General features: G+C 49.9%; 5 protein-coding genes across 5 annotated transcripts; all 5 read right to left on the bottom strand.

Moving 5' to 3' along the window:
- Window positions 1-1,891: 1,891 nt before the first annotated feature.
- PPTG_05045 (hypothetical protein) lies at window positions 1,892-3,731 on the bottom strand (the record flags this gene model as incomplete). Its single annotated transcript, XM_008898514.1, has 2 exons — window positions 1,892-1,909; window positions 2,031-3,731. The coding sequence occupies 2 exons, from the start codon at window positions 3,729-3,731 to the stop codon at window positions 1,892-1,894; spliced, it is 1,719 nt and encodes a 572-aa protein (XP_008896762.1).
- Window positions 3,732-3,967: 236 nt separating this feature from the next.
- On the bottom strand, window positions 3,968-5,448 carry PPTG_05044 (hypothetical protein). Its single transcript, XM_008898513.1, has one exon. It carries the CDS (start codon window positions 5,405-5,407, stop codon window positions 4,109-4,111), a length of 1,299 nt encoding a protein of 432 aa, XP_008896761.1. The 5' UTR covers window positions 5,408-5,448; the 3' UTR covers window positions 3,968-4,108.
- A 208-nt stretch (window positions 5,449-5,656) lies between these two features.
- On the bottom strand, window positions 5,657-7,294 carry PPTG_05043 (hypothetical protein). Its single transcript, XM_008898512.1, has one exon. It carries the CDS (start codon window positions 7,231-7,233, stop codon window positions 5,851-5,853), a length of 1,383 nt encoding a protein of 460 aa, XP_008896760.1. The 5' UTR covers window positions 7,234-7,294; the 3' UTR covers window positions 5,657-5,850.
- Window positions 7,295-7,578: 284 nt separating this feature from the next.
- Window positions 7,579-9,315, bottom strand: PPTG_05042 (hypothetical protein; the record flags this gene model as incomplete). Its single annotated transcript, XM_008898511.1, has 1 exon — window positions 7,579-9,315. One exon carries the CDS (start codon window positions 9,313-9,315, stop codon window positions 7,579-7,581), a length of 1,737 nt encoding a protein of 578 aa, XP_008896759.1.
- Window positions 9,316-9,664: 349 nt separating this feature from the next.
- PPTG_05041 (hypothetical protein) lies at window positions 9,665-11,618 on the bottom strand (the record flags this gene model as incomplete). The annotated part of the gene is made up of 4 exons (XM_008898510.1): window positions 9,665-11,089; window positions 11,152-11,235; window positions 11,296-11,376; window positions 11,445-11,618. 4 exons carry the CDS (start codon window positions 11,616-11,618, stop codon window positions 9,665-9,667), a joined length of 1,764 nt encoding a protein of 587 aa, XP_008896758.1.
- Window positions 11,619-11,620: the final 2 nt, after the last annotated feature.

Here is an 11,620-nt window from a genome sequence, read left to right as displayed (position 1 = left end):
TGCACTTTATCACTGACGTTTTCAGTGGTGACTCCCTCCATCTCGGTGTGATACTGTGCACTAGGAAGGTGAACCATAACCAGGATATAGGTTCCATACAGAACGGGGACAAATGTTTCCAAGTACTCCGTGAGAATAAGACACTCGGCTGTGAAAAGCACCTCGAGAGACTCGTAGAGGATATCTACGTTACTCTTGGTTTTGAGGCCGACAGTAGACTTAGGGGCGTTTGGTGCCATGTTGTTTGCATACGAAACCATACTACCAGGCTGGACCACTGATGCGCGAGAATTCATGAATGCCGACAAGCGCCGGGGTGTTGAAGTTGCTTTCGAAATGACATGTATCATGCTGCGCGATCGAAGAAGTGGACTGTGCGTTGACTTTGTCTTCTGTTTATCTTCGATCTTGTTGAGGAATTCTTCGACTTGAGATGATATTCCGTAAGAGATGCAGGAGCGTATTTTAATACTAGCAGGGAATGATTGAAAGCCATAGCACCTCGTTCGAACTACGGTAAGCAAATTGTTGACACCTTGGATTGGATCGATAGACCCGAGGCGTGTTTGAATTTCTCGAGTTCGTTGATACAGTTCAATGAGGTCGACTGCTGTTTGTACAAAATCGACAATCATGATCACGATCACGGTTGTTATTGACGATGACGTTTGCATACATATTGCCAAATAAAAGGCATCAAAGAAGTCGACAGTGAGAATTACTTGCTCAGGTATAATGTCTTCCATGTGGTAAATCGCAAACGTAAAAATATTCCTCAAAACTAGTTTGAGGATAGGGAGCAACATAAGCACCGGGATCTCGTAGCGTGTATGAAGTACAGAATCAAACAAGAATTGATATGCTGGGTAGATGCTGACCATGATCATTTGAACTAATAGGAAATTAACGCACTGTCGGAGTTTTTTTCTTTGTGAAAGAATGTACTGGAAACGTTGCTTCCCAAGTATGAGTCGGACCACCACCACAAACGCCACGATCAAAACAATCGAAAGAATAAAATTGACGAAAGGAATAGGAAATGTCCAGTACGACGCAACCATCATCGCTGTGGCAGTATAACCCACGGCAACAGAAATTCCTAATAGCACGGTCTGCTTGAACGAGAGCGTCATGTCATCCAAGAGGTGCCTCAGCTGAATTGACGTAGCGCAACCTTCTCCGAATCCTAGCACCATCATTCGAATCCAAAATCCGTAATTAACGCTCCAACGTTCGGCCGGATCTTGAAGAGGAATACTTTCTTGGCATAGTACAAGAGCGAGAGTGGGAAGTGGTGTTCCGGTCACCACACACAGCACGCGAAATAGTGTTGTTTTTCGGGTATACTCTTCGAGTGCCAGCATCCGTTCGATGGAGTATTTTCCTCCGTAGTGTGTGATCTGAATTGCAAGCCATGCGTTTGTGATTTTCGACGCCAGCTCTTTCAGCCGTTCGCGTACACGTTTGCTTAGCGTTGTTGGAGCCAGCCTAGGCGGAAAGCTGGATCCTCGAAGTACTGAATCGTCAGGGATTATCATACCCTTACAAATTGTGGCAAATAAAGTATGTTGTTCCAGAAATAAAAGGTGGATGTGTTGTCAACCTTGGACGAAAAATGACACTCGAGACCATTAGAAAATATTTCCTGGATAGCGGAATTTTTTTTTCTCGAACGACAAGAATTAGAAAGAAAATGATCCCGTTTTTGTTTCGGTTTTTTACCAGTTGTTTCGTTCCTTTCCCTTGCGTTCTTTGGAGTTAAAACGGTTGCCTTAGTTGTTTCCGGTTGGGGTTTTTTTTCTTGAGTTCTTTCGGGTGTTGTCCATTCGTACTTATTGGAATTTTGGGTTTTGTTTCGGTTTTCCGCTTTTTTTTTTACGTTGACGTAGTATCACGAATCCAGTCGAACCTAAAAGAAAAATCGACCCCTACAAAGAACCAAATCGGTTTATGAAAATGAGTACTAATAACATGGCTGTTTTCGGTAGAACAGGTTTTAATAGTTTGTGCAACGTACCAAAATGTGTTACGCTGTAGGTCAATGTCGTTAGCACCCAAAGCACCAGTTTAGGCTGTATAAACGTCCATTGTGTCTCCAGAACAAATGCCAATTGGTACAGTGCGTGGATGCCACAATTTCTCCACATTATAACGGCAAGCACGACAAATGATGCGAGTTCCAATAGTGCGTAGACGAGCACATTTTGAATCGTGCTCCCAACATTTTCTGGGGTGGCTCCGAGCATTTCTGAGTGATACTGAACACTCGGAAAGTGCACCATGACAAGCACGAAATTTGCGTACAGTATTGGAACAATAGTTTCGAGATACTCTGTAAGAACAAGACACTCGTTTGTGAATAGAACTTCGAGAGTTTCGCGGAGGATATTTACATTATCGTTCATTTGTCGAGAACGTCGTAAAACTTTGGAAGTTACAGTCACGGACTCGACGTTTCCAGGCGCAAGATCAATCTTCGGTTGAATGCGAACAACTCCTCGTTTCCATCGCGAGATTCGAGCAGACATAGATAATCTTCTCGTAGATTCTTGGCTTGACGGCTTGATTGAGCAAATTTTCAAGTTTTCAAGGATCTTCTCTCCTTCTTGTGATAACTTGTGAAAAATGCACGAACGTACTCGAAAGCATGTGGTTGTCTTTTTCTGCTGGATATCAAAGTTACATGTTTCACACAATGTTCGAACAGCAGCAAGCAGATTTTGGTTGTTATTCATCCCCAGCGCTCTGTTTAATCGTTCCAAAACACCTTGCGTTCGCTGATACAGCTCTTGCATTTCCAGAGCAGTCTGTGCCAGATCTACGGCCATTATCGCTATCACTGTCGTCATGGACGTGACGTTTTTCATGCACATTGCCAGATAAAATGCATCGAAGAAGTCAACTGTGAAGATGACTTGCTCAGGTACTGTGTCTTCCTTGTGTAAAATGGTGAATGTAGAGATGTTTTTCAGAACCAGCTTTAGAGCTGGGAGTAGCAACAGCACCGGTAACTCGTAATTTGTCTGATTTACTGCCTCAAACAACACCTGATAGGACGGGTAGACAATAACCATGAACATTTGCACTGTGAAAAACTTCGCACATTGACGCAGTTGTTCCCGTTGAGACAGAATAGGCCGTAAAACTTGTCCTCCCACGAGAATACGAAACATAACCACGAAAAAGGCAAACAAAATCATGGATAGTGTGAAGCTAGCAAACGGAATTGGGAACACCCAGTATGCTGCAATCAGCATCGCAGCTGCTGTATGGCTGATTCCAACGCAAACACAGAGTAGTACAATTTGTCGTAGTGATAAATCGATGCCGTCGAGGAGGAATGCAACTTGAATGATCGTAGCACAGGCTTCACCGACTGCTAATGTCCCCATGCGGAACCAAAATCCGTAATTGGTGCTCCAGCCGTCAGATGGGTCCTGCAATGGAATACTTTCCTGACACAACACCAATATGATAGTCGGGAGTGGGGTACATACAACCACAAGCAGGATACGGGATAATGACGTATTTCGAGTATATTCCTCGAGTGCTAGCATCCGCTCAATGGAATATTTGCCTCCGAAGTGAGTAATTTGCAATGCGAACCACGTATCGGAGAGTTTAGTCGTCCAGCTTTTGAGACGGCTGTGTGCGTACATTTCTCTTGCCGGTAGTTTTGATACGGAGTCAGCGCGGGGTCCAGCTCCCACAGCGTTGAACGGGAGTATCATGCGGTCACGCTGCAAGGCTTAGAACATGCTGAAGGGAGGTGGTGTGTCTATTTCAATGCTCTGGTATTTTAATTTTTTTTTCTTTACTAACTACAATCTACGGTATAGTATTAGCTTGCATTTTTCTGATGCAACAACAAACGCAGGTTAGTGTTGGTCCCACTTGGACTAGAACTCCAAGTGCAACACCTGCCTCGTAATCAGGTCAGGTGAGTGAAGGTGATAAACTAGACAAGAAACAGGATAAGCAATTCGATCTGTATTAGTATGATGTGGTCTACCGTATAAGTTAGTGGGCCAAAAACAAAGCGCTGAAGCACTTAAGTGGATGGAGGCAGACTTGGGGCGGAATAGTGTACGGGCGATGGCGATTAATTTTATGCGAATATCCAGCTTTGCTGAATTTCCGCGAGCATGGGGATCGTGAACTGAGAGCAGGCGCTGTCGCTCTCCCGGTATTCCAGCTCGGTAAGCAAAAGCTCGACCGAGTTGCGTTCGAATGCCGACGTAAACAGCTCCACACTCTCATCATCGCTCGATTCCTTCGCATACTGCAGCAGGATGAACACAGCGAAACGCGCGAGAACTTCCGAGTCTGCAAGCATCCACTTGATTGCTTGGACGAACCCAACGCGGTCTGTTTCGAGGAAGAGTCGGCGGTTGCCGCGATGCCGGCAGTGGTTCTTCACCACCTTGGCCACCTCGTAGAGTGTGTCCACGTCCAGTTCTGCGTTTATTTCCTTGATAAGTTGTGCTGCCTCAGTGTCACGAATGGCATATCGTCGACCCTTAAGTTCCTGCTTGGCATCAAGCCACGGCTCGAGCGTCGAGTCTGCAAAAAATAGCGGCTCGGCGTCGACGTCGCTACAGCGAGCGCGAATGCACTCTACCAGCTGGTGGAAGGCCATTTCATCTCCAAATTCTCGACGAAATGCCACCTCGTACTTCTCTTCTGAGCCCTGTTCCTTTGAGAGCGAAATAGAGAGCGCAATCTCCTCGGCCACACAGAGCCACGATACACGGAGTGTCCACCGGTTCTCAATGTGTACGGAGCATTCAAACGGCTTCAGCGCGTTCTGAAGAGTTGTCATGATTTCCTCGGGGTCTGAGAAGGACGGAAAGCTCGGGAATGCCGAGCCAAAGAACGAGTCCCATCCTTCCTTGACTGGAATCTCCACGGCGGCTGAGGGAGATAGTGGGGATGCTGCAAGCTGCTTAAACGGAGTCGAGTCGAGCTCCATCGCTGACTGCTGTTTGCCCGAGTAGAGACTGAAGCTGTCGAGCTCCTCGAATCGGTCAAATGATGCGGTGGTCAACTGGAATGGGGCGTCGCGGTACTGCGTCATAGGAGACGCCACGTCGCCAGCGACGTAAATTGGCGCGCCGCCGGTTGGGGGCGCAAATTGGAGCTGCAATTCGTCGTCAAAGTCGCTCTGTGCCTGGAAGATGGGGGTGGTAGTAGTAGGAAAGCTACCAGTGTCGTCGCTAGTAGAAGACGCGGTCGGACTGTTCATGCTTTTGTGTTGAAGTGTGCAGCAGTTTGGCAATTTGGTTGTGAGCTGAAAACTTGCAGAGACTGCCAGTTGGGAAAATTCGCACTGAACTGTACTCTCATTGGCCAAAAATACGCGGGAATGAGTGATGGTCAACATCATGCTTGCAATCGAACGGAACATTCGTCTGGTCGCACTGGGTGACAGTACATTTCTATTCCGACGGAGGACGAGACAGTGCTGGAATCATTCGAGTGACTCAGTGAGGCACGCCAAGGACGCGTGCACGCTCACCTGACACCAGGCATTGCTTGGTTGGCAAGCAAGCAAGTTCAATGGCGAAGGTGCCCTTCACCTGCGTGATCTTTTTTGCCAATAATAGCAACGCTGAATATATGTGTATGACACACGAGTTTCTGTAAATAAAATCCACTTCAATTTTACATTCAACCAAGTCAAGTTTTGCATTAGAAAAAAATAAAGTGTTTGAATTTCCATCAGAATACAGGTTCAAGATAGCTTACGTCACGCACGAATATTTTCGCTGCCGTGTCACGAGCTCGCCGTCATCTCATGGCGTGGCTCGAAGCACGGACAGCAACTGAGACCTATTGTTGAGAGCAGTGTCAGCGCAGCCACACCACCACGACGGACACGTTGTCCGATGTGCCGCGAAAAAGCGCCTCCTGTACCAAATAATTGGCGATCTGCACCTTCCGTCGCCTACGTGCCGCTTTGATCATCGATCGATCGCTAGTATACTGCTGTGACCACTCGAAAATAGGCACACGGGTGTCGCTATGACCTCCGCTGCTCCAGGCCTCACGTCCTCCGACTTCGCCGCTCATAACATCTTGCACAAACTCGACCACTTCGCTGCTAGTAAACACATCCCAGAGTCCGTCCGACGCGATCACAATAAACTCGTCCTTGTCGTACTCAATGTCATATTGTCGGATCTCGGCCTCTCCGATCACAAACGGCCGTGAGTCACGGTCTCCAATAGCTCTCGCGACTGCTAAATTTCCATTAACTCGGTACGCCCCATATGGTTCGATTGGATCGCCTTGAGCATCCACATAGCCGTACCACTGCACTCGACCACCCAATGACTCGATCCTTGCGCGTTCCTGTGGGTCGTTCGGCTTGTGATCTCGTGTAAGTTCGACGGTATTTCCACCTCGACACAGCACTGCACGACTGTCTCCCACATTCAGAGAATACAGTACATCATCGAATAAAAGCACTCCCACCGCTGTAGAACCTTGGAACTTCCACTCGTTCTTGGCAATCACCTCCTGGTCCAGTTTGCGCACTGCGTCTCGCAGCACAGCCTCCACCTTCTGACGCCGACTCGACTTCGCTGCTACATTGTTCGCTTCTTTATTCTCCGCTAGAATCTGCTGGTCCAGTTGAGCCAATTCCGGTGAGATCATCGAGAAGAGCTGATTGCGAAGATACTGTGATACAGCAGAGCCTCCGTGGCCGTCGTACACGGCAGCAAACCGCTTACAGGAAGAGACATACGACGTGTCTTCCATGTAGGCGCGGTCTCCTCGCACGGCAGCTGTGCTTACGACCATGTTGCCGTCTCGCACACTGGTCTTCCTCTTCCGTAAAGTGCGTTTCTTGGTCTCGTTCTGCTTGGCAGCAGCTTTAACCTCCTCCTTTTGCTCATTGATATGCTTGGCGATCTCCTTGGGGTCCTCCTTCTCCTCCGCCGGCTCCTTCGCGTCTGCGGCTGTCTCCGACACTACGAACGTCATGGCCGCTGCTGCCAGCGCAAGTCCAGCCCACAGTCGACTCCTCCCGTCAAATTCAGATGCTGGAAACTCAGAATTCTGACCAGTCGGGGACGAGAACGGAGACGTTGAGAGGACTGCGCGCTGCACGCCAGCAGACTGCAGCCACGACTGTGAGGTCACCAGTGCCGCCGGAGACGAGCGTGACGGGCGAGACGGTCGCGCGGCGGCCAGGGCGCGGCCTCGGGCTCGCAACACGGTCAGCATGGGCCACCACCGGGAGAGTCTGCGAGTGTTCCGGCGCGTTTAACGTCCTGGGAATTTGGACGAGTGAGGATGGGGTGAAAGGGTGTTTAAAACTTCAACCTGCATCTGGTACTCCCGTATTTTACCATCTGACAACTGATAAACCTCTGTAATTGCATTTTTCTGTCCAATCATGTGTTGAGACGTAATGTTTGTGAGTATGTATCACGCGTCTTTGTTGCACACTGCTGCTTGGAATTGCAGGCTGTGCCGGGTCAATTTGCGTCTACGTTGATGTTGCACTCTGGATTATACTTGTGGCTTTCATTCCTGCCTAGCTTGGTACCTATCTCTTTCTCTGTGTCGCTAGCTCTCCTTGGACTCCATGGGCTTCCAGCGACTGGGCAATCGCTCCCTTGCCGGGCGGCCTTTGCACCACACGAACGCGATGATGGCCATCACATAGGCCAACAGGAACAGTGCCACAATATACTGCACACGCATTGATCGAAAGCCCAGGTCGCTGGCCAACGCATCGTCGATCAGCAATTGTCTTGCTTCAATAGAAAACTGGATCGCCAGGTCCTCAATAGACGCGTAGATAGTCGAGTCAATAGGCGTCACCTGTGTAGCTGGTCGACCGTCCGGTAACGAATCTGTGCCAATGTAATAGCAGCATTCCTTGTGTGCATACACAGCCTGAAAGATGCGGTAGTCGCGTGGGTTACCCTCAAGTGAGTACTCTTGGATGTGGCTCATAATACGCGGCTGGTCCGGCTTGCCGTCCAGCTTAATGGAGTTCCGGTGGAAGAAAACCAGGTTACCCTGCACGTCGTGCTGGATCATAGCCAAACCGCAGAAAACGCCCTTCTCCTTCTGCAAATCCAAGCCGCCCACTGCCGGCGGGTATTTAATGAAGTGGAACGGCTGACTGGCATTGAGCCATGCGAGTCGGAACAGGTCCTTGTCTCCCCAGATGAGATGCAATTGCTCCAGTAACCGAGGCTGGTGTGTCGAGTAATACATGAGTTTGTCCAACGCGCGCTTGCTACGTAGTCGATCGATCAGCACTTGGCCACTCTCCTGTTCAAACATGTCCACGTAATTCACGCCCGTAAGCTGCCATAGTAGACTTGTGTTTGATAGCTGGAAAAGCGAGTTGGACGGTTGCCAATAGTCCGGCCAGAAGATAGCACCTGTCCGAAGGAACTCCGGCTCCTCGAACAGATACGTTGGGTCCTTCGCTGGTAAGTTATCGGCATCCAACAGCAATACGTTGTCGAAATTGCTGTAATACACTGCATACGGCTTGACGTGGAATCCCATAGCTCGACGATCAAAGATCGGTCGCATCCGCACATTATAATCCGACAGAAGCTTGTGAATAATCGGGTTATCGATCGACATTTCATCAGGGCGGTACCACAGCTCCACTGGCAGTTCACAGCCTTGTACACGCAGCATCCGAATTGTAGCATACGCAGACGGTAACACGCGGTCATAGATGATCATCAACACGCCGTTGGTAGGTTGACGCTTGCTAGTCGCTGCATACGGCAACGCCAACGATGGCGCTACAGGATTGTGCTCATACTTAACCGAATGGTATCCAAACTCGGAGAAATCACGGGCCATATCGCACGTGTAATAGCCAGTCGGTAGCGAGTCGCAGCCGCTGACCATGAGCTTGTACAGGTCTCCAGACGTGCGGTTCCTCACGATGCAATAGCCTGCCATTTGCGTTCCGATCTCCTCCGAGCATCCTAGAAAGTCTTTCTCCGGTTCTGGTGTTTCCTGCTCTTCGTCTTCGGGTTTCTCTTCTTTGCAGGAGTGGATACGCTTCCAGCCAACACACTCAAAGCTGGCGTTGGTCCAGGGCGCATTTACGGGAGTAGGTGCCATGTGGATCCCGTCGTCTTTTGTCTCGGTGATCATGTGGTTAATGAACACATCGCGTGGTTTCCCCACTACTGGTTCTTTCTGAGTGGAGCGCAGGCCCATGTAGAAGCTAGCGAACACTAGCAGGTACCATTTCTTGTGCTTGACACGCTGCAGAAGCGCCCACAGCGAGTAAAACATCACCACGAGGCGTTGCAGCAACATCGCAACCTGAAAATCTGCTCAGTTGGGCAGCGAATCAGCAGCTACAAGATGCGGTGCTTGGATCGGCGTCGGTGGCGGTGATAGATGGACACGGGGCCGTCGGGCAGCGCACTAGAGACCAAGGTGCCACCTACAGTAGGCTGAACGTTTTGCGTTACGTTATTGTACCAGACTTGTGGTACCGCCACAGTTTTTGACCACTACAACGTGACAACCAACACTGAAATGTAGCCATCTCCACTGCAACAACCTGTACAGATACTTTTTACTCAAGAGCATTATGACAAGTGTCTGCTAGATGGCGACGCCCTCTTGTTCAATATAATACAAGGGCGGATAGCGTTTCTCGTCACTGCCGCTTGCGCAGTGCTGGCTCGCCAGAGACGACGAACCTTTCCGAGATCGCCGAGGCTGCAGCACCGAACGCCTCTTCTTTCTTAGACACTCGCGCGTGAGCACGAGCGCTGGCATTGGAGACCGTGCGACGCATAGGTCGCGGTTGATCGTTCATGGTGAGACCTCCTCCCAATCCAACACCAGGCAGTCGAGCGCTGAGATCCGCCTGCGCCATGGAGCTCCTAAGACGGTGTTGATGCACCAAAGAGCGGATGGACTGGCGGATAGCGTAGATGAAGTGCGTGAACCACATGAATGGTACAGTCCACTGGATAAAGAGGTACACCACGAACGCCAGCAGTAGGTACTTGTTGGGGATCAAAATGTGCAGCACACAACTCACAATGAGGTAGAGCAGTATACGTGCCGTGTAGAACGTGTCCTCCCACGAAAACATGAGCTCGAGGTTGTTGATGATGCTCGACCACCAAGCCATGTTGTTCTGTACGGACTGCAGCGTTCTCTTGGTCTCCTGATCGATAGTAACGTGGGTCATCTTGTTCATCAGGTGATTGAAGCCCGACGGCAAATTGTACTGTCGGAATGAGCCATTGCTCATGTCATTGTCCAGATTCGGATGATCTTTGCCGTCATTCGACGTGGCGAACGAGTGGAAGTTCAGCTCGAAGTAATTGCGCAATACGAACGCAATAAGCGCGAGATGGATGACCACTGGTAGCCACTGTAGAGACAGGCACAGCCACACACAGAGCGCGAAGCACATGAACGAGTGCGTCGGATGCTCCCAGTTGAGTGTCGGCAGAATTTGCCAAATCACCTCCAAATACGGCCAGAGATTGTCCAGCAGCACCCAAAAGTTGCTATACAGTTGTGCTGCTTGGAATTCTGGCCACTCGTATACATAGTCCTGTTCAGCTGAGAAGTAGCTGCAAAATTCAGCCATCCGTGAGAACTTGTAGTGCAGTAAGACGTGGATACGACCCGCTCGAGCGTCATTGTTGAGGCCTGCGCGATGGAGCTTCTCCGGCATTAATAGATCCAGCCACTTGTTATGTCGTCGCTGGTCCATAATCTGCGAGAGCGGGATCGTTGCCTCGCCCAGCTTCGTCGGTTGACTCAATTGGCCATGGTTGTACACTTCTAGCAACAACTCGGCTCCTGGTGCACATACGTTGAACACGAACGTCTCGTGCCAACGCGGATTGAGCGTGCGTGATTTCTTCTTCGTGCACTTGATGTTCTTCAAGTCATTTCCCCACTCCTGACCGTGAGACCACTTGCCTGTTAGCATGACCCGTACGAACGGATCACTCGTGATCGAGTCGGTTGATGGCAGTCCAATAGCCTCGACCACCTTCACGTACAGCTGTCCGATATGCACGCGGCCTTCGATCACGGGGTCTGGTTTGCTTTGGATCTAATCAACGCAGCGTCAGCAACCAGCACTAGTAAATGGTTATCACCAGTACATCTCCTTACCTCTGAGGAAGAATGTCCAGACCATTCCAATGATGCAAAGTGTTCGTCAACTGCAGCGTAACAAGTGTTGCAAACCCGCATGGGCTGGTAAAGACACACAACACGTCAGATACAGTACTGTAGATCTCTCAGCTCTATTCGTACAAAGGGATCCGTGGACGAGATGCGGCGCTTATGCGGCGAGCAGTTCTGGCACACGACGTTGCCGCAGCGTCGGCAGTGGTGCTATGGTTAAATAACAGTAAGTATTCGATGTGAAATAACCCCGTACTTTCTGGTGTTGACGTCTGTACCTTGCGCGTGATCATCGTGAAGGGCGTGTTGCAGTGCATACAATTGCTGGTCTCGTCATCATAGACCCACTGCAATGAACGCTCACTGCCGCTTCCTGCGGTACTCACGAGCGCCGTGCTGCGGCCGTGGTTGCGCACCGCCGCCGACGGGAGGCTAGCGAACAGCGAGCTCATGG

This window comes from Phytophthora parasitica (genome assembly GCF_000247585.1).
Source record: "Phytophthora parasitica INRA-310 unplaced genomic scaffold supercont2.7, whole genome shotgun sequence".
NCBI classification, from domain to species: domain Eukaryota; phylum Oomycota; class Peronosporomycetes; order Peronosporales; family Peronosporaceae; genus Phytophthora; species Phytophthora nicotianae.
Note: the sequence above shows the minus strand (reverse complement) of the source record. Positions and strands in the feature narration are given on the sequence as shown.